A 22,820-nucleotide genomic window follows, 5' to 3' on the forward strand; every position below is an offset into this window, starting at 1 on the left:
TGTGCAGGGTGGATAATTGAAACAATCTTAGTATGACCTTCATCAAAAAAAAACTTCTCAAACTTCTTATTCTTGTGAATGCTGTTCTCAAGTCTTTATAGTTTTATATGTGCATCTTTAGCTATATCCTGGGAAAAAAAAATAAAAAATAAAGCTTTTGCATTACAGTGGAAATGTCCCTGTCCTTCAGAGCAGGACAGAACTTCTGACAGACCCAAAAGTCTTATATACAGAGCTCTCTCTTCTCACAGGAAGTAAGAATTGCCTGTGTTGCATTGCCAAACTGTAGCTGACTCATTTAATCTCAGCCACACAAACCTCATATTCTCTCTGGCTTCATGTTTTCAGGAGCCCAGGTTTCTGTCAGCAAGGCAGATATCCAATGCTTTCTACAACCCAGCAGCAGAACACACCTATTTTTGGAGAGGATGCACTCCTTGGTGTATCTGAAAGCTTTCCAACTAAATGTGGATCCCGATCCTAACAACAGCAAGTGTTGTGGACTTAATTGCTGAATAACGAGCCACTCAACTGCTCTTTTCTTCCTCTGTGACCAGAAGAGAAAGAACTCAGGAGAGGAGATACTGGCCACACTGCTAAGACTCAGAGCTGGGCCAGCATGGCAAGCAAGCAAGAACCTTCTGCCAGGCTAGAAAAGGCATACAGCAGGCTTTCAGTATGCTCTTAGAAGGGCCAGGGAAAACAGGCCCTCAGTGGTTACAGTCTTAGGATCAGAGTGTTGTTCAAGTTGAGCACCATTCAGCTGGCAAAGTCAATGGCAGCTCAGGGATCCCTCTGGACTGTGCAGCTGGCTGCCAGTGCTGCCCAAATAGAGCAGTGATCCCTCCAGAGCAGTGATAACAGAAGCATTTTGATTACATGTCCTGTGATCTCTTTGTCAGTCCAGAGAGCAGTTGTTCTAGAGCCTCACTGGAGGTACTGGAATAGTTGGAAGCCCACAGACTTCCAGACTGTTGTGTGTTCTACACTTGTGTATACCTGGCACTTGATTCCTTTTTTCACCTGCAGGAACTTTTCTTGTGGAATGCTGTGAGCTTCAGAAATGAACTTGGTGGTTTAATGTCTACATAGGGAATAAACACAGTCAGACTGGTTCCATAGGTCTGAGCCCAGAAAATTTAATTTCAGCCTCTTCAGCCAAACATGTCTTTTACATATATTGCTTGTTAGAGGAAGCTTAAAAATGATATATGACAAATATATATGGTTTTTTTTTCTTGGTTATAGCATTTGTCTTGCCAGGATGGTGAATGAAATTTTATACTTTTATTCATAAATATAATTAAAAATACTATGGATTTTCAGTTTTCAAACCACTTTAGGCTTGGGTTTTCAAAGGACATAATGGTTTCTCTATCTGCTGGATTTCATTGTAACTTACACACTTCACATTTTTAGGATTGCAAATACCAACTTTCTCACTGATTCCCCAAAAGTAGATGTCCAAAAAAAAAAATTTTTGAATCTGTGAACTTCCTAATTTGCTTATTTTGGGTACTATATCAGAAAGCCTTAAGCATTTAGCTCAGTCTCAAGGGCTAGAGTAAATCTTGTTCTCCAAAGTGGGGCAAAAAAAACTTTAAAACTCAACTTGTCATTTGCTTAAGGAACTGCCATTTCTGAGGGTCTACTTGTAGAGACACAGTACCTGATCTCTCTTATTGCTGTGTGCAGCCAGGAGGAGTGGGGATGAAGAGGACCTGGCTATCCTCCACCTGGGGTATGTTTTGGAAGCCTTTATTTTAGACTACCCTATGGAGATTCTCCTTATAGCATCTGGAAATTTCAGTTCCAGTTTCTTCTGGAAGCAATATAGTTCACATGCTCTGAGGCCTCTTGGTGATGCAAAGCAGTACTAATAGTGACAATCAAGAAGAGCATTTGAAAGAACAGGCTTCATCCAAGGGAATATTGATATGGCTGGACATGATGGGCCCGAATCCTTTACTTGTGCTAAAACTACACTGATGTCAACCTTGTCTGGCTTTTCGTGAGGGAAATTAAGGAAACCTGAAGCTAAAATTTTTTATTTGGTTTAGTGGTCTAGCAGACTTGTATTTCTTTGAAGCTGCATTTTCACCAATTTGTGAAGCTACAAGCTGCAGTTTCTCTCATCTGTGTTTTTAGAGGAATTAACATCTTCACTTAAGGCAGAATGGGATATATCTAACTATACAATCATGCATGACACACAGCAATGTAATTTATATGTAAATTTAATAAAATCTGTTAGATTTACCTTCTGTTTCATGTACTTACTAATTTCCTGCATCACGGCAACTGTAAGAGTTGGAGATTCCTCTGTTTTAGAACGTTACACTGATTCTATACCATGGATTTATGTGCTGGCTTTTATGTTCTCTTAATCATCTGGTTTTTTTTGATTGTTAGAAGCTGTTAGATGAGCAAAATGTCATCCAGACTAGGACAGAATTTACCCACCTGGCCAGTGGTTACCCAAATTTTTGTGCAGGTAAATAGGTCCTGTGTCATCCACTAGAGGGTGAATTGTATTGTACAAGAACCTTACACCCTTGGCAGCTGGTGGAGCTCTGCTTCAGCTCACTAGAGAGCAGCTGGAGGACAAGGCACTGTGCTCCTGCTGCCTTGAAGATGCAGGGATGCTACACAATTTGCATGCAAAATCTGGGGAGGCTGCAGCTGCTTAAAGCTGGAGGCTTTCAGCACAGGCATCTGCAGCACTGTGTGAGTTTCAGGTCTCTCCCATTGGAAAGCTTGGCATCCCTCTCTCCCCTCTAAGTGTGTTAAATACAGTAGGATGTGGCTGTGAGAGCAAGGGCTGAGCAGGTTTTGTCTGCTTATCTGCAAGAACAAAGCCTGAGCTTTGTCCTGTGGAAGAGCAGACTGGGAAGGCGCGTGGTCAGGTATTTTTGGCATCGTGGGTAAGTTTTCTGAGCTTGTGAGCCTTCTTGCAAATAAGATAGCAGAGCAGCAGTAATTTTGAGAGCTGAGTAGGATAAGTATAGTGAGGTTTGCAGTGGCATGCTTTGGTCTCCCATATTGACAGTTCCCGATGATCCTTGTAGATTGAAGGCACTGATCAGATTGCTTCTTGTCCACTTCCTTGTCCATTGTGGGAAACCTGGTACAAATTGTACTGTATTCTGAGCTGGAAGGGAACTACATGCTGGAGTTCATCAATCCTGGCCTATAATACCTAAGCAGGATGAACTTGGAATTTGAGGTTATTTAAGAGGATAAAAAGGCGTTTTAAAGAAACAGCTTTATTGCAGTATTACAGGACATGCCATGTTGGCTAGAGATGGGAATGTGGCCATTTGTTTGAAAGAAGAGTAGCCCTTTTGTCACATTTTACTGGGTCCAGTGCAAGAAAGGGAGTGTTAGAGACAGACTTCTTAAGGGACATAATTTTTTATGTCCTTTCATAAAATTAATTATGTCCTTTAATAAAAATATTTTTATGGCTTAGAAAACAGCTTTGTGCTGATTTTCTGACAGAGCCTGTGTTGTGGATGTAACACATAAAGCATTTATGAACATTGAGTTACGTTGGTAACTGTGCCATGACCCAAAGATATGCTCAGCTGGTGTGGTTGTATTTGGCTATGTGGGTGGAGTTTCTGTCAAAGGGTTTGAAGTGAAGAACTGAAGAGAAGAATAATTCTTATGATTTTTTGTATGCATGGCTAAACAGCATCCTTCTATAAAAGCTGTCAGTATTTCGGCTTGCTGGGTGTCTGATCTATTACTGCTGCAAAGAATACTGCTGCAAACTTTTCAAAATTCATCTGGTTAGAAGACTTCAGAAACAAAGAGAACAAATGGCAGTTAATCTGCTTTATCTTTAATTTTATTTCTAGTTGAACCCTTTCTTAAATCACACTTCCTTTGAAGAACACGTTGTTTGCCATTCATTGTTTGTGGCTTTCTTTCAGGTGCAAAAAATTTGTTTCAATTAAGAAAGAGAAAAAGCTTTAAGGAACTTATCACCCAAAAAATGCAGCTTTATCTTTTATATAAGCATGCATAGGTCTGAGAAATACATGGCATGTCTCCAATTCACTTGATTAGCTAACGAATCCCTTCCTCCCTGCAGTAAACCAGAGTTGTGCTTGCTGTGTGATGTTTGTCCCTTCTGTGCCTGTGCTTTCCACCTTCCAGTTGTGCCACCTGGTTGTCCCTTACTTGAGGAAGGACTTGCCAGCAGCCTGACATCCAGAGTCTGTTTAAACCACAGACTGTTCTTTGCAAATCAATACAAACAAGCAGCAATTGTCAGACATCTCTGACCTTCACCAGGCTCTTGGGATCACCTGCAGCCTTTGGAGCAGTGACTCAGACAGTCTGGCACTGATCTCCAGGCCAGCAGATGACCTGAATACCAAAGGGGGCTGCTGATGGCAACATTCCTTCTCCAGTGGACAGACCAGATGGAGGGACAGTGCTAGGAAGTGATGTCTCCTGTTCTTGAGCATGAATGTAAATGTATGAAAAAACTTATTTACTGTGAGAGTACTTGAATATTGAACCAGATTGTCAGGAGAAGTTATGGAGTCTCCATCCTTGGAGATACTCAAAACACAATTGGACATGATCCTCAGCACCCTTATCCATCTATGCTTCTTTTGAGCAGAGATTTTGGGCTAGATAATCTCCAGAGTTCCCTTTCTGCCTCAGCTGCTCTGTAATGTTGTTCTCTCCAAGTGCCTTAGCAGCTTCAGGGAAAGGCCCATGGTCATGGCTAAGGGGTGAGTTCTCTCTTGGGTGGACTGACTGTCCCTGTCACCTGTGTCTGGGACAGCCAAGTGCTCTGGTAACCAGGCTAAAGAAGCCTGACACCAGATCCTTTTCATGCTTGACCCTCAGATACTATAACAGTGCTGTTGTCCCAAACTTGCATGGCACTGTTGCCTTTGAATAATCAATGGAAACAGCAGGGCATGGAAGGGAAAACAATCCATTTTGTGCCACTTAAGAAGGAAGAAAGTTACCTGAGAAAGAGCTCAGACAGCAGGTCTCTCATGGGGGCAGTGAACCAAGTGGGACCCTCATTTGGCACTCTGCATGTTTCTATCAGAGGGACTGATCTCCAGAACTGCGGCTGAAAGTACAGCTAGAGTCAAAACAGCTGCAGCATGGAGGTCTTGGACATGATTTTCATTATGTCAAATTTAGTCTATGAAGCCTTGAAGGCTAATGCAGTGTATGATAAATCAGGTGCCCACTGACAAGAATGCCATGTAGGATCTTGCATGCTGCTGCAGAGAAAACTGAAACAGGTAATATCTGTGACAGAAAGCATCGCAGACTCATTTTGGCTTCTACCAGGCAACTCAGCTGCTGACAAATAATATGAGATCAAATTCAAGCTATGTATTTTCTGTGGATGTAGAGATGTAGGAAAAGCCTTGTTTTGTGTGTGCGCCATCCACAGAGCTCTAAGCGCTCTCAGTAAGTCCCTCTAGCACTTCAGATTGTGTGAAACAATGCTGCTCTTCCTTTCTTCAATTGGAGTTGTGCCTGTAAAAGATTTATTTGTATTTTAAAGTGCTCTGTGTGTTTATAAGCCTAGTCTAAGTCATGTGAAGACCTTCTGTCTCCTTGGAGATGCTGTGTGCCTTAACAGGGAGAGAGGGATTCATGCACTGGATGTAGAGAGAGGCTTGTTAGCCTGACGGAAGAAAATGCAGGCTGCCCTGTTTCGCTGCACCAAGGGCAGCAGCTGCAGAGGGCAGGCACACGTGTGCCACCTTTTTGCCTCAAACAGGGTGATGGGCTATGCCTTTGTTTGTAATGACTCTGGCACGGGGGGACTTCTGTTGCTGAAGGGCGTTGCTGGTATTCTGGGCTGGCCTCCCTGGCTGCAACTCAGACGGGTGTAGCAGTTTCTGTTACAAGGGCCTGGAAAGAGGGACTGTTTGGAAAGCAGCCAGGGCAGGATCTAGCATACTTCAGAGCTGGAGGCCATTGCTGCAGCATCCCAGAGTCTCCACGTGTTCAGTACCTCAAAGCCGCATGGGCCTGTAATAAAATCTTGCCCCAAGTGACTTTTCAAGGCTCAAGATAAAGGCCCTGGCTCCTCTCCCAGCCCTCACATTGCCTCTGGAGAATAAGCCTATTTTTAATGGATTTTCTGCTTTTGTTTTTCTGCTTATCAGTTATTAACTGCCAGCAGTTATTAAAAGCCATGGCTGGCATTTCATGTAGCATAGGAAAGCACGGTAATAAACTGGTGACCTTTTTAGGTCAAAAGAGTAAAGTTGTGCAGCATGTCCACAACTGAAATGAAAAAGTATAATGAAATGCAGCTCGTTTACAGCTGATTTTTGAAGGCTATATGCAAGATATTTTTATGTTTTTCAGGAGGGGGAGGCCTGAAGCCATAACTGAGGTGTCCAGGTGTGCTGATGGGAAAAGGAGTGGGCTTGTCCAAGGGAAGGATTTCCTTGCAGTGTACCAGTTTGGTCTTGTCAGATGCTCACAGAGAACCACAGAGTAATTTAGACTGGGAGGGATGTACAGAGGTCATCTTGTCAAACCCCCTGCTCAGAGCAGCTTTAATTAATTCAGGTTGTTTTAACATTCAGGCTGTTCAACAGAGCTTCTGTCAGTTCTGTTAAACATCACTGACAGGAGCACTCACTTCTCAGTTTAAAATAATTGATTGCTGTCTTTGGTCTGAGATCCACGGCCTGGCTTGAGGAACTGGTAGACAGTTATGCAAAACATCTTTGCTTGTAAATTCCGGAGATGTTATTGCTACAGGACTGGCCCGTGGTCTTCTCTAAAGGTGTTCTCTGTCTCTGGAGCCCGCGAGGCTGTGTGAGTGTGCACACACAAACCCAGGCAGTCTGTCATTACCCTTCTTAGGCAAGCAGTCTGTCTGACCGGCTGGGCTCACTTTGCAGGGTTAAACTGAGAGAATGGTCATTACATCTTTTTGCACTTTCATTCACAAAATCCTGTGCACCCACATTCTTGGATTTCCACCCCACGCTTTGATAGCTGGTTTCCGTGCTGCTTCCCTAGTATTAACCAAAAAAGGTTACTAATTGCCTAGCTTACTGAATGACACCCTAATACCTAGCACTTTGCAACTTGATAATTTATTGTGAGGAAAATTATTTCTTAATTATTGTCTTTTCTTGGTCTGTCTGTACCATTGTTCCTGGGGCACAGGTATGTGTAAATTGATTTTGCATCATCTGAAAGAAGCAAGTGTATTTCCTTATTTCACACTGTTTTGCAGGGCAGTTCATTTTAATGTGTAATTAATTTGCAAACAAAGGCAACCTACTTAAAGTTTAATTAGTCAGGTTGCAAAATATTCTTGATTGTAAGAAAATGAAATAATTTTTTAGGAATATCTTTGTTATTTCATACAGGAATAGTCTGTCCTAGTGTGATCTGAAAGCTACCAGAAGTTCATTCATCTATTGTCCAATTCCCTTCCTCTGGAATTACTTCCTGAAAACATCTGCAATTCTAATGAATGTTTTTCATCCTTGTTTCAGGGCTCAAGATTTCAGGTAAATGATGTCTCAAAATCTAGCAGTTTTCTAGAACCTACTTCTCCTGTAATACATTTTTTACCTGATCCAGGTGGTCAGAGTTTGCCACTGAACTTCTGCACACATCAGGGAGAATTCTCTGCATCTTCCAGGGCAAGCACTTTTCCTAGCATAAAAAAGAAAAAAGAAAAAAAAAAAAAACCCAAACAAAAAAAAACCAAACAAACCAAACAAACAAATGGAAAAAAAAAAACCTAGGAAAAATACCCCAACAAGGAATTCTAAGGTATTTTCTTGACTCCTGCATTGAATTGATTTGTAATCAATCTCCATCACTCCAAGTGCTTGAGCTCCTGTGGGGATGTGTGTGTTTCTGGGTGGAGCAGGGAATCCTTTGTGCATAATCTTTTTAGAGTTTTACTAACTTTGAACAGGAAAATAACAGGGTGGGTGGTGGGAATGGAAGGTACAGCCCAGGGAGGATATTAATGCTTGACAGGTACCTGTGTCCTCAGTCAGTAAAGGCTCAGGTAAGGCAGGCAACTGCAACAATGCCCTTTCCACAGGGAGCTCGGAGAAGCCAAAAACCCCAATTTTGATTTGATCAAAGCAAATGAAAAAATCAGTGTTGCAGAAACAGCAGATGCTGTTTAGCAGTGATCAGCTTTTCCCACAGTCCTCAAAAGAGTCTGCCCAGATGATCCTCCAATTGCACTGAAATGCCTGTGAATGGATAACTTTGGGGAAAGATGGAAAATGAGTTGGTATGTTTTGGTAAAATTTTACTCAAATTTTCATCTTGCCTTTTTTCTTTCCTACCCTCCCTTTATTCTGAGGCTGTTTCTGGAATAGAGTGAATGTTCCAACAAAAATAACTGAAATCTTGAGACTTCATGGGAATACCAAATGCTTCAAGCTTTTTGGCACAAATGCAAGTGCATCAAACAGCATAAAACAGATTTGCTTTCTTTGCTTTTTTTTACTTTTTCTTTGTGATTTTCAATTTTCGATGTAAATGCACATTTTCTCACTAGTGAATCTCCATTTTTCTCCCTTTCCAGATGGCTCTGAAGAATCACGTTTGTGCTGGGAGAAGGGAATTCCAAGGAGATTGGTGGCCCTTTTCACAGAGTAAGCATTTTCCACAGGCGGGGTTATGCCAACCATTAAATGACTAACATGTAATTAGGAGGCTGGATACTTATAGTTGTCTTGCCCCTGATGCCAAGGGAGTCCAGGACAGCTGTGGATGAGTGAGCACCGAGGTAGATCAGGCTTGGCTGACCAAGCCATTTTTGTCCATATTTGTTTCTGTGTTGGCTCTCTCAGAAGACAAGTGACTTATCGTCGCGGACAGCGTGGTGCCTCTCTGCTGCGGGTTTTACAGAGAGCATGTGGTAGAAGGTGCAGCCACTGAGGGCAAGGCCTGCTGTAGGGATAAAAACTGGACAGAAAGGGAGTGCTGGAAAAGGGAAATCTCACGCACTTCCTGTTCCGCTGTAGTGAAGAACAAGTCTTCTTGCTTGGGCCGGTTTATCTGCTCACTCCATCTCTGCCTGGGGAGCTCTTTGATGCGGAGCTGATCGGAAGGTTGCAGTCTCCTTATCAACTCCATGCTTACCTCTGTTTGTTTTTATTCTGAAGTTCGTTCCCTCATTTTGCAATAACCCACAGGGTGCTGGGTGTTGCGCCAACCGTGCCTCAATGAAGGATCTTCATTCAACAGCTTTCCCTTCCCGTCACACCAGTCAATGCGACTCCTGCGTTTTCCAGCACCATTCTCTGCGCAGCCCAGACTTTAGCCAAGCCTTCATTGGTGGGCAGAAAGGCTACCAGGCCTACCGGGACCTGCCATGGGATCTTCAAAAGTAGGTGGCATGTTTGAACCTGGCAAGTTTAATTTGGAGGGGTAATGGTGGTAAAGGGTGCTGTCTGTGGGAAAGCTTTAGGGCTTCAGGGACATAGATCTGGAGGAGAAATCTGGTTTTTCTCTTTGCTTTGCTGCTCAATGCTCTATCTATGCCTCTTTCACGCTTTTCGACCTGGGATCTGTTTGAAATGTGCATTCTGAAAAGGGATGACAAACAGAGGGAAAGCTTAAGAGGAAATTGCAGGATGAAAGGGTGGTTTTGGAGGTTGAGGTCTGGATGAAAAGAGTAATGTGGCTGGAGTGAGAAATGCAGAAGGAAATCCTTCTCTAGCATGGCCAGGAGTACAATGATTTGCTGTTTGTTTAGAAAGATGATATCAGGTTGACACTTTTCTTCCTTCTGGTCATCTTAAGCTGCCTGAAGCAGGCTTTTATTGCAGCAGTGTAGAAACCATGAAGCCCTTTGTGTCAAAATGAAGTGCTAGTAACATGATCTTTGAAAAACCTGTGGTTTGTAGTTGTAATATTATTTCCCCCAAATCCCGCAGAAAATCCTGGTTAAATAAGTGATGTCAGCACAACTACATAAGGGGAACACTATAGGTGTTCATCATTCTGGTTTTATCCCTTGTATTTTGATGAAGAAGCCATGATTTTTAGGGAGCAATGAGTAGGTGGTTTGCATCAGAAAGTATTTTAGGCAGTGAGAGATGCTGGATATCCTTAGTTTTTTTTTACTGTAACAATATTTCAGACAGCTCTGGAAAGTTCAGAGTATTTTTACAAAAATAAGTCTTCCAGGTGCAGCACTCTACCATTGTCTCTTGGGTCAGAACAGTGATTGGGTTCTAGATGTACAGGAAACATCTTGGAATTTGTAATTTCTGTTTAACTCACTGGATTCTGGATTCATATGGCAATAGGGGAATGCTCAGTCTCCCATGTGTATGTTTTTGTTGTTGTCTCAGCAGTTGATGAAGCTTAAATGTACGACCTCAGGGACAAAATTAAAAATAAATTGAATTATTTAAAAAATCCTAATGATTTGCGGGGATGGTTGAATTTTTTTGTGTAGTTGTTAAAGACTACATTAATCTTCTCTCTGTGTTGCTTTGGGCAACTGGCTGTGGATGATTGCAAGATACTACTTATTTTTCCATCCTCAGTATTTTTAAAAGTTAGGTTTTTAAAATAATTTCAGGGCATACTGAAATAGAAACATTGTTTCTGGATGGACAAAACTTATTATTTGTGCCCACTGAAGTGTTGTTCTCATTTTGTGGAAACAATATCATTTTAGTCAATAATCTTGACTTTGTCAGGAGAGGATGAAGTAGTAGTGATGCTTAGTAGTACCCTGCTCAATACCAAAAGATTTTCTGCCCCATTTAATATCCATAACTTAAAATATATGCTACTCAATCTGTCAGGTAAAGAAGAAATCCCCACCAGTTGTGATTATCAGTTTGTGTTTGTTACATAAGCAGGGAAAACTAAAAGTGAGTTCTCTACCTAACAGAACTGAAAAGCCTTTTTTTTTCTAGTTGGATGTAGATCTACTTGCCATGTCCTTGTGATATCAGCAGTGGTATAAATAATTTTAGTGACAGTGTGCTAGAGGGTAGTTAAATAACCTCTGAGTACAGTTTGGCTGCTTCCTATTTAGGAAAGGATTTAATTGTTTAAATGGTTGTTTAAATTATTATAAAATCTAAAGTACATTGGGGGAAATCTGTGTTGGATATTTACATATTTGGGAAGGGATGAAAACTGCCTAGTCTTAATCAAAGCCCCTGTGTAACCAGAGTTCTTTGCTGGGCAGGGATGTGGACCTGAGTGTGGAGCTGTAAGCTGTGCTGTTTGAGCTCATCCTCCTCTGCCTTAGTCCCTTGTAAGAGTGGATTTCACTGGCAGCTTTACCCAGTTCCAAGATGCCACTTTTCAAAGCATTTCAAGCTTTTACAAAGCATTACGTGTGCTCTGTAAAATCCTTGAGGAAGCAAACCTGCTGAGGAAATCTGGGTGGAGTAGACAGCCTTGCTGGCTGTGCTGTGTCCTGCTCTCTGGGCAGCAGGTGCAGTGTCCTCTCTGCAGCTTCCCTGTGAAGGTCTCGTGCCCTGGCAGGGTGAGGGGCAGAGTGGCTGTGTCGTATAGGGCAGGCTAAAAGTGAATATGCAGGTGGAAATGCAGTGCCACTTGCACCAATTTGTCATGCAGTAGGTGGGCAAAATGAATGCAAATTACAGACTGCCGAGGTGTAGCAGGAAATAGATGCCAGCCCTGGTGCAAGGACACTCATGTGCCACTGGCATTAGTGGGAGTTTACCTCGATTATTGCAGCAGGCAGATGTGGTTCCTGCATGGTGCCAAAGAGAAACCTATCCTGCTCAGTTTGTCCCAGAGCAGATCCTGAATTCAGGAAACCCTAGTGGAATACTTTTGCTTTTGGTACAGACCACACCTGATTTGACTCATATGGAATTGGAACCGTTGATATTTTCCTTGCTGATTTCCTTCAGTTTCTGGCCATTTAAGACAAGAAAACTAGAATGAGACAAGACCTCCTCCTGAGCCTTAAAATCTTGTCATCTTCATTCCCTGAGCTAGCCCCAGTGTAATCCCAGCTTTTCTGGCCTCTGCTGTTCCTTTTAGAGGGTGTTTTAGAAGTGTTTCCCTTTATTGATTTTTGCCATGCAGCTTTGTGATTGGGCATTTTGGGTCAGCATAAGCTTTGCAAATCAAGGGATTCTGCTTCCACCACATACTCCTTCCATGATTATGTTTTTTTGTTAAATACAGACCCTCCTTTTGAATGAACCCAAGCTACCACAAAGCCTGGGATGGCTTAATTTGACATGTTTCTGATACAGGACAATCTGAAAGCTTCATGTAGTCTGTGGACAGATTTGGTCATAACAGGGAGACAGATTTTATACAGAATTGAACGCAGAAATTATCCAGTTTCTCTGCCACTGGAGAGTTGCCTGGGGTTTCAATATCGGCTGAACCACCTGTCTAAAGAGCTTTCTCTAATTTCAGCAGCATTTTTCCCATGAAGAAATTTGTCCATCTCTGTTCAGTGAAAATACATTGCTAGATTACAGCATTTCACTGTTTATCTACCTAGCCTAGCAACTGTTTATTATATATTGTGGTTTAACCTCAAACAGCAGCTAAGTGCCATGCAGCCACTCACACCCCACCCACATCACCCCCATCCCCGTGGGATGGGGAGGATATTTAGGGAAAAAAAGGCAAAACCCAAGAGGTTGACATAAGAGCAATCTACTAATTGAAATTATTAATATTAATAATAGAGAGGGAACAACAAAAAAATACAAATAAAGGTAACTGATGTACAATACAATTGCTCATCCACTGACCAATACCCAGCCCATGCTACAGCAGGGAATGGCCCCTTCCAACCAATCTTCCCCCCCATTTATATACTGAGCATGATGCTCTGTGGTATGGAATATCCCGTGGCCAGTTCAGGTCAGCTGTCCTGGCCATGCTTCATCTCAGCTCCTTTCACATCTGCTCACTGCCAGAGTGTGGGAAACTGAAAAGTCCTCGACTGATAGTGAGCACAACTGAGCCACAGCTAAATCACCACTGTGTTACCCACAATATTCTCACACTAAGCCTAAAACATGGCCCTGTACCAGCTACTAAGAAGAAAATTAGCTGTATCCCAGTCAAAACCAGGACATAAAGTACAAAGCACAGGAGTAGATATTATTATCCAGAAATATAAGCATTTAAACTACAAAGGAAGGTGGATGACCAAAGGAAGGTCAGATTCTGAGTCCACATAAGCTGTCACAATGCACACCAGCAGAAGAGCTGTATCAGACTTGCAGAGCTCCTTGGGAATGATAGCAAGTATAGCTTTCATGTACCAGTAAAGAGATTTATTTCAGTAAACAAATTGAAGCACATCACTGTCCTACTGTTTGTGTATTTGTATATTACTCTGCATTGTAATGTAATATTACAACTACTGCTGTACTGATTTTTATATTTTTTTTTTTTCTGAAAGCACCTTAAGAGATAGGTACTATATGTATCCTAAAACAGCGGTGAAATTTTGTCGATCTAAGCATGTCTCTCTTATAGGAAGGACTGAAAACAGAGGACGTGTAATAGCCCACAAGAAATCATCTCTAGGTGACTGTTTTGGGTTTGGCTTTTCATCAGCCTGTCCTGTCAGCACCTTTCCTGAGCAGCCACTGCCAGTGGGTGCGTGCCAAAGCAGAGCCTGTGCTCTCCTTCCTGGAGCATGCTGACTTAGCTGGACACTGCCTCTGACACAAAGCTCACTGCAGTAATGGAGGTCTCCCACTGGTGTCCAAATGTGCTTCCAGCCCTGGTGAGGAAAACCTTGGAGGCTTTTCCTCTGAAGCAGCCAGTTTGACTCCTAGATGGCAGTTTTAATTCTGCTTCTTTGCAAGAAGTGAATCTAAATTTCAGTAGGTAAAAGATACTAATTTCTTCTATAACCTAAGAGTTTCAGGCTGCAGTGATTCAAGTGCATTTATGATTTATTTAATGCAATGTTTAATAATTTGTTTATTAAACATCCTTAAAAACCCAAGTAAGGATATTAAGCAATAATTTAAATTTTCCTTTGAGACTAACATTTTTCTTTTGATACTCTTCTGTTACTAAAAGTCAGACATAATTAACTGTGTCCTTCTTATGCCTTCTATTATGCATAATAGGAGGGATCCCTCTGGCTCTGCATTCATTGGTGTGAGCTCCTTGTTGAGGAAAAGGTTCCTGAAAAGCTTCTTTGTGTATGATGTGAAGGAATCAAAGTATGGAATGCAGGGCTCCAAATCACAGACCACTGTTCAGGAAAGGTCTCAGTGGGTATTTCTGGGAAAATGTCAGCTGAATTTCAGTTGAAAAAGCGGAGACAATGTTGGGAATTACTAGGAAACCAAGAGAGGACAAAGAAGTAAAATTGTTATGTCAGTGTAAACAATTCTATGGCAGTTTTTGTTGCTTCTCTTTGCCAGCAAGTATTTCACTCCTTTTCCTCATTGGAAAATCTTAATCCATGGCAGTCTTCTGTCAAGAGATGAAATCCAGTCCTTGTTTGCAGGGCATTTAAGATTACTGCACAGATATAGTTTCCTGGGAAAAAGCAGAATTCCTGGGGAACAGGGAGCTGCAAGCAGAAGGGACCTTGTCAGAAAGCCCTCTGAGGTCAGTGGGAGCTTTCATCTTCAGGTATTTGGTTCAGGCATAAAATTTCCACTTCTGCTCTGGAGGACTTCAGTGACTTTCCCAGCTGGAGTGTTTTTAATCTTAGTGTGCATTTCGGTGCCTGTGCCTTTGCTTTGAGCACATAGCTCCCATGGAGTAAGCAAAGGCTGCTTGGCTCTTGGTCTGAGAAAAATAAATTCACAGTGTTGAACTTTTATCATCTCTCACCAGAGTGTTCAAGCCCTGACAGGTCATCACATGGATCTCAGTTGTTTCAGTTCCGGCACAATAACTGTTCTGGCAAATAACTATTTTCTCTTGTGTGTACTGAATCCCTGTAAGTGCTGTTAAGTTTACACAGTGGGACATAGATAAACTAATCAATTTTTGAGGAATGAACCTTAGAAGGTACAGCAAAGCAGTAATAAAGTTCAAAGTTAATGGGAATAGAAAATTATCTGTTCAATAATCTTTCTGGGTTTGTCTCACAGGTATCTTTGAAAACCTGGATTAGAAATCCTCTTAGTCTGCAGCCTGTCTATTCAAAATGTTGGTCCAGATGGTACAGCCTAACTAAGCATATTTTGCTCAAAAATAACTTTTGTTTTTAAAACCAATTTTCATTTTTAAAAGAAATTAGGAGTGGAGGATAAAATTTAACAGCTGTCTCTTGTTTATATATTAAAGGAAGGGGGAAGGTTTAAGATAAAAATCAAGAAAAAAGACATCCAAATCCCAAACAGCACCTCCTTCCCCTATTAAGTGACTTTCTAAGATGAATTTGTTTGAGGAAATTCAGTTTAGAGCTGAAACTCCTCTGCATGTCTTTGAAATTATGTTCTCAAACAGGCTTTGTGAATTAGGTGAAAGTCAATGTAGTGTGAGTAAAATTACATGTGTGAGTAACTGTTGTGGACTGGGGCTTCTGTTTGTTAATGATGACATGGAACTTGAAATAGAAGAAATAAAGAATAAGAGTTACAAAAAATTTTACACTATATACCAGAGACTGCTGAGAAGGTTTCAAATTTATAGTACTCTTTTTAACAGTGTCCTAGCCATGTTACTTCTGATCTGAAACTGCTGTTTCACTGATATGATAGGCAGTAATTTCTCCAGGCTCACCCTACTGTGGTGCAGATGTGGCATTCAGCCTTTCAAATGGGCTTCTCCAACCCAGCATTTTGGTTTGAGGTTATGCCAGGATCATTACAGCTGAAAGACCTTCCAAGTGTTTTCCTTCTGTGCAGCCTAATCAAGACAACTGTTCTTTAAATGAGAGTATCTACAAGAAGACAAGGGTAGGTTAAATTAAATGCACTTTTGTGTTTGTTTTGTTGGCTTTTCTTGTAACTTAGTTTAATTTCAAACATAATAGACACACTTGCAAAGCATTTAGGCCATGCAAAAGACTATTACCTAGAGTGAAGGAAAAAAACTCCAACAAACCATAAAACAACAAATGCATGTTGAACTCACCACTGACTTTATGATTTCACCTAAAAGCTACAACTTAGAAATATTCTTATTAGTGAGGTAGAGTCCTGACTATTTATACTTCTATATTTTTCATTTCTCCAGTTGAAGTTTTAAGGCAATTTTCATACAATAGTCTCAGAAATAATTTTGGAGGTGCTCATCTCTGAACTGTTAACAGGACTATTCAATTTCAGTCTTTGCTTTTTGGGGGTCTTTTTGGTTGGCTGGTTGGTTGGTTGTTGTTTTTTGTTTGTCTGGCATTTTGGGGGTGTTTTTTTCTTGCTGTGGAGTCACAAATGAGTTTTGACGCAAACTTGATGAGAGGTTAATGGCTGTTATACAGGATAGCAGGAGGGAAGGGAACACTAAATAGGACATGCAGAACAAGTCAGAACAGATCCAAGTGACAAATTATTACTCCCATTTTCATTCAATCACGTATCAGGATATTTGGCCTGAGTCAGTTGTTTTCCAAGCCAAAGTAATAAGATTGTAATTGTAAGGCATCTCACTGGAATTCAAATGAAATATCAGCATCTGCTTTTCTATTTATGAGCCATGCACAGTTGCTTGCTGTCCCTTTCCTGCACACAGCTGCAGGGGTCACTTGCAATTATTTCAACTTATTTGGATGTATTTAAACTTCTGGCTCATGAGGTGTGTGCTCTGGGGGTGAGCTGTGTGTACTTTGTATGTGGGACCTCACACCCTTGGGGGGAAGATCCCTGCAGCCTGCTTTTCTGAGGTGGGATGCACCTTAACCTGCAGGTGTGCATGTCTGCATGAGTGAGGTGTGTGAAACAGAATGAAGGACTCTTTACCAAAAATAGTGGCTCCTTGTTCTGTGTTTTGTAATGGCTGATAATAGAAAAATGGCTTTAAGGTTCTTAAGGAGTCTTTGAGTTTAGAGACAAAGATATAATTTGCTGTAACAAACTTTTTTTCAGGGCTTTTTTTTTTTAAATCACACTGACTGTCCATTGGCTTTTCTAATGAGTTAATTTGGATTAGTACCCATGTAATCAAGAGCATAGCAGAGAGAAGCCTCTGGTGAGAATCCTACTCACATGTCTTTGCCCTTCCCTGTCATTCCATCACTTCAGCAAATACTGCTTAAAGCAGTATTTGCCTTTGTGTTTAGATTCAGTCTGAATAAGGCAGGAAACCTAGGCTGGACCTCTGAAATCTCTTTCTCTTTTTTGTTCAGCTCTGTTTTGAAGGCTGAAGTGGACTGAGCAGCTGGAATAATGTATAGATACGTACTATACAAAGTATGGGGTGCTTTTTCCCAATTTTACTGTACAAGGCAGTTTTGGAAGCAAAGGTTCCAGTGTGTCTGATAAATTATTTGCTTAACCAATTGAAAGCTGGATACATTGCTGTATGAAAGTTCACCTAGCTGAAAAACAAGTTTTGGTCTTGCAAATTTCTAGTTGGGAGTCACATGAGAATCTTAGTAAGACTCCTATTTGATTTGGCCCTAATCATACCTAAAACTGTCAAACCCATCTGTGTTCTTTGACTTCTAGCACATCCCAACACCTATTTCAAAATAGTCTTTTGTCATGGTTTCATGTTCAAGGGTGTTGGGTGAGAAGTCAATTTGTACTGCTGGGAAGAATCAACTAATATTGAAGGAAAAAATTTTAGCTTAATTTTTTTGGGGGGGAGATGGGGGCTAAATAGAAAAGGATCTCTTAATAATCTCCCTTTGTTCTTATTTTTCCCCAGAATTCATCAGTCAGCCATTAGAATAAGACATCTTGAGCCCTGGAAAATTGCTGTAATCGTTATTGGAACAGCAGTAGCAGCAGCAATCACCATTGGTCTCCTAGTTTATTTTCTGGCATATGGTAAGTTTTGCATAACGTATCATTTCCTCTGTGCCTGTTGTGCCAGATGATGCTATGAGTTTTCACCAGTCTGTCTAAAGCTTATTTGGAGGGAAAAACACTTGCTTCTCTAGAGCTCTCTTTCCTTCCTCACTTAGCATCTTTGCAGATCTCCTAGGAACACTTCCTGTGGTGCAGGGTGATTTAGGGCTGTGGTTTCTGTTGGTTTTCATTTACTTTCACTCATTTCACATTTTTCTCATTTTTCTACTTTTGGGATGAAGTCAATACACAAGTGTCTGGTCTCCCTTACATGAGCGGCAGACAGAGCTTTCTGCATGTCTCTCTGGGGTATTTCTCTGTTCCCTTTCTCTGATCACTCACAGCTTCCTGCCAGGGCTTGGTGTTGAGTGGACAGGCCAGGAAGGAAGGTAACTAAGCAGCAAGGTGCAGCTTGTGATTCCGTGTGAGCCCTAAGTTCTGTTGGTTGGCCAGAAATGTCACAGCTGGGAAAACTTGGATTAGATCACCTAACCAAATCAAGTGATTATTACTAGCTTTTGGAAGCAGTACTTGAACGGGTTGGATACAGCTGAAGGCCCATCCACTCCCTAGGTGTTAGGTGCCAGGTGTTTCTCTAAAGTTCATTCATCTTGGTACTTTGAGTATTGCCTGTTCCTCTTCTTTCCCTTACAGATCAGAAGCTGTTCTATTACAGTGCCAATGTAAAAATCACCAACATCCGGTACAATAATGAATTTTCCAGACAATCCTCAGGAAGGTTTAGAGACCTGAGCGAGAGGGTTGAGAGACTGGTAAGTTTGGATCATTGTGCCTTTCCATTAAGGACTGTGTGATAATAAGAGTCATTAATGTGAACAGCACACTCGGAGACCACAGGGTCTGGTGTACCCTCAGTCCCCAGACCTGGGAAATGGAGAGCAGGAGAGGCACGATCATACCAGGCACACCAGGCACTTGGCACTCGGCATCTCCTAGCCTGTCACTTCTCTCTGTCTCTGCAGTGTTGAAAGAGATATTTAAAATCATCTCAGCTTCCTCCTATATCACTGATTGTAGGATCACAGAATACTCTCACCTGAAAGGATCTCACAAGGACCATCAACTCCAGCTCTTCAGTGAAATGCCCATACAGTGATTGAACCCACAGCCTTGGTGTTTTTGGCTCTAATCAGCTGAGCTAATCTCATTATTTGTGTGTGTTCTCTTTTCATGCCCTGAGCCTGGTTTTGTGATTTATGTCCCATTGTCTCTAAGGAAAGCATTCTTTTACACCCTCTCCTTTACAGGGTGGGGAACTCTACCTGTTGGGCTGTTGCTGTGTGTTGAGACAACAACACACAAGCCCTTTTCCTGCGCCTTTGGTATGTTTTGTTGGGAAACCCTCCTACAAATAGCAGAGGTTGCTGAGTGGCTCTCAGTCATACAGTAGCTATGGAAATAAATAGACACATTGCAATTTCCTTTCTTGTTTTCTCTTTGGGACACTACCCCAGAGATGCTAATTACAGAGTTCATCTCTATACAGCAATAAGCATGTGATTGTGCTTGTATCTTTTTGTGTTTCATTCATCAGAATCTGATGCATATCTCTTACCTCCTGTTTGGCAACCCATGCACAGATACCCAGTTACTAGGACAATGCTTTGTCCCCCACAATCATTTAATTTAGGGAATGTCACTTGTCCACAACAGAACGTGAGCTGTGCTGGACATTGCTCTGCAGAAGTAGGGTGCTGTGTAGTGACTTGGCAGTGCTAGCATCTCTTCACAGCTCCACTGCTGAGGAGTTCAGTGATCTTAGTCAAGTTGTCCTCTTCTCTATATGTGTCTGTTCTCTTTCTGCCCTCTTTGTCTACTGGGACCTAGACCAGATTTCCCAGGATGTACTTCTGGTGCATATCCCATGTGTATAGAGTCCTACACAAGCTGTGTTTGCTTAGGTGCTACCACTTTACAGCTATTGCCTAATAATTGTAATAATTTTCACCTTGTGATATAGGACCTTGGAGAGGGAATGTTCTCCCTGACCAAGAAGACACTGTGTATTGCTGAGGGGGAATGAAGGCAAGGACTGAGAAGGAGTCTGAGGAATAACACTTTACTGAGTACAGTTGTATTTCTTCCTCCCATTCCATTCCTTTTTATTTATTTTTTTTAAACATGTGCCTCCTTTGGCAAAGAAACACTCATTTTAGCTAAGGAGTACTTTCAGACAGTGTCCAATGCAATCAGATTTCCTCTGAACATGGCTATCAATTTAGATGCTTGAATGGAAGCCAGTGCTTTAGAAACCCCATCTCCTCTCTGGGTGTTGAGCAGCTCTGACAGTAGTGACAGTAAATACCAGTGCAGGTTGAGCAGTGAGAACTATTATATCAGGGCATGTTAATTGTACCTGATAAGTAATACCATAACAAACATACACAGAACTGTGCTGTCTTTCCTTCATTCCTATAATTTTTCTTAAGAGCTGTCCTTAATTCAGCCATTAAATTCTATGTTTCTGTCACAAATTTTATGAATTCTTTGCTTCTGTAAATGGTCCCTGCCATAAGTTTGGCTTTTTGTGGTTTTAGTTCCAGGTGTTCCATTTAACAAGGTTGAATGATGTTGAGAATTATCTGTAATCTTATTGAAAGCAACTCCATATAGTAATGAGACAATGTGTTCCTTGTAAGTGTGATTTTATAACAGCAAAACTCATCTTGTGGTGATAAAAATCAAAGCAATCTTTCCAGACACACGTATCCTCTTGATATCTTGACAGACAGCTGTCTCAAAACATTTGCATTTTTCTTCTCAGCATCTTCACAGCAACTATGATAGAGGAGGAGAAACTTGAGTCCTTTATCACATTTTCTAATTTGTCTGGATTTACCAAAGCCCTTTGCAGTCTTTCCCTAGCTGGTTTTGGATGTCCAAGCCTTTCCATTGTCATAGGAGTAACGATACCTTAAGCTCGTGTTGTGAAACAGTGAGTCAATGCAGATAAATGCAATGTCTTTCTCAATACTTGGTGCAAAGTGAACAGAAGTGAATCATCTCTGATAATCAGAAGCATTCAAATTACCTGAGTTAGTGCAACTCCTTGCTAAGTATTCCCTTCTCTGACTCCTTCCTGATGAAGCCCTCCTTCATTTGTCTCCAGAAACACCCAGAAAAGAGCTCATTTCAGAGCTGGGGTTTCACCAGGACAAATGTTTTCATTTCCATATGGAAGCCATATCGTGACTTCCTTGGGACCTGCAGCAAATGCCTGATGTTTGCTTTGGTTTCCAGATTTGAATAGTAACACCCATTGTGTGAACAACATTCCTGACTCTTATCTCATTGAAGGTGGGAGGGAATGCAGCCAGATCATGCCAGAGAGCTGATGAAGCTGGTACTCCAGTCAACATCTCAGGGCTGACTGGAAAGTCTGGAAACTGTCTTCTGGGGTGGAGCTGGGGGGACTGAGGAACAGATGATGAAAGGTCTTTGCTCCTTGACTGGCTTCCTGTAAGTGTCTGTGAGTGTTTCCTTTGTGCTCTCTTGAAAAATCAGACTTGACTGAATGCCACTATGGAAAGAGAGATTCCAGCTTACCAGAGCCTCCTCACTTTTCTAGTTGGACCAGTCCCTCTTCCCTTGCCAAGCTAAAATGCTCTGTGCCAGACTGTCTCCTCTTACACTAAAAAAGGGCACAGTCACAGCTTCTCCAAGGAGCTTCTATTTTGTAGTGGGTTCACTTATTGTGTGGCTCATCTGCACAACTTTTACACACTGTTTTTCTCCAACTCCTTCACCAGACTTGGATTTCTTCTCCTTCTCCCACAAAATATATTAATTCTTTTGGATTTCCCAAGAATGCCTTGGAGACACTAACTACTCTCTTACCAACAGTATCCTGGGGGAGATTTCCAAGGCCCTGCTTTAAGCTTTGCTTCTTCAGCCTCTCTGCCATGCCAAAGAGTTGGAGGGAGCTGTGACAATCAGATAGATCTGGGTGACTGGGATGATCCCAGTTTGCCTACTCTGGGCAGCTGCAGTAACTGCCCTGCGTGCAGGAAGAAGGGTGGAGGGGTGTTGTGTCTTGTGAGGAAAGTCATCTTTGACCCCAAGGAAAGGGGATGTGCAGTCAGAAGAGCTTGAAATGAGCACATCAATCTCAGTGGAAGTTGTCTCAGCTGAAGGCTGGCAAGTTTCTAGCTGTGAGAGAGAAGTGGATATCAAGCAGCCACAGCAGGTGATCCCTTGTACATGGCTGGTTGCTCAACAGAAGATATCAGCCTTTAGCAGGGGTTTGTAAACGTACCTGTTGGCTCTTTTTTGCCACTATGACAAATTTCTGATACTTCCTCCTAGAAGTGGTGGGCTTTCCCCTCCTGAAGGAGAACCTTTCTCCTTTCTCAGGCACCTTGTTATCTCCCTGTCTCCTTCTCTGGCCAGAGCTGTTCCCAGCCCTGCTGTGTGGCTGCTTCTCCCTGTTGGAGTCCACGTGTCTCTGTGGAATCTTGTGCTGCACTCTGTACCATTCCCAGCTTCTGGGGCTTTGTCCTGTCATTCCCTTCTCAGCCCTTCTCCCATGTGCTGGTAAGCCTGGCTGTGAGCTGGGTGGATGGATGTTCCTCAGGTGTGAGCATAGCATGGCTCCCTCCTTAGCTGGCTGGGGGCCTGGGGGAGAGTTGAGGTGTTTGTTTTCCTTTCTGGAGTGCCTTGAGCCATGGAATGGACTGATGTGGGTTTCCCCTTTTGTCTCATAATCCAGAAGGCACCTGGACTGCCCCCTTGTCCTTCCACCATCTGAAACCAGCACAGAACTAACTGGCCGGATCTGGGCAGTGGGGTTGGGGATTATATTAAAACAATACCTGGATGCTTCCACTGGGAAACTACTGCCTATCCAAA

General features: G+C 42.0%; 1 protein-coding gene across 2 annotated transcripts in view; it reads left to right on the forward strand.

The window, feature by feature from the left end:
• The first annotated feature begins 7,315 nt into the window (after positions 1–7,315).
• The window catches only part of LOC135299001 (transmembrane protease serine 11E-like), a 43,947-nt gene continuing 28,442 nt past the window's right edge, over positions 7,316–22,820 (forward strand). The window contains exons 1-5 of one of the 2 annotated variants that reach the window (XM_064417296.1): positions 7,316–7,532; positions 8,576–8,645; positions 8,844–9,382; positions 17,809–17,930; positions 18,606–18,724. In XM_064417296.1, the coding sequence (XP_064273366.1) occupies positions 9,219–9,382; positions 17,809–17,930; positions 18,606–18,724 (405 nt within the window). In that variant the 5' untranslated portion in view covers positions 7,316–7,532; positions 8,576–8,645; positions 8,844–9,218. The remainder of the gene's footprint in view (positions 7,533–8,575; positions 8,646–8,843; positions 9,383–17,808; positions 17,931–18,605; positions 18,725–22,820) is intronic. The other variant, XM_064417297.1, reaches the window with a different exon arrangement.

Source organism: Passer domesticus, chromosome 4 (genome assembly GCF_036417665.1).
Source record: "Passer domesticus isolate bPasDom1 chromosome 4, bPasDom1.hap1, whole genome shotgun sequence".
NCBI classification, from domain to species: Eukaryota; Metazoa; Chordata; class Aves; order Passeriformes; family Passeridae; genus Passer; species Passer domesticus.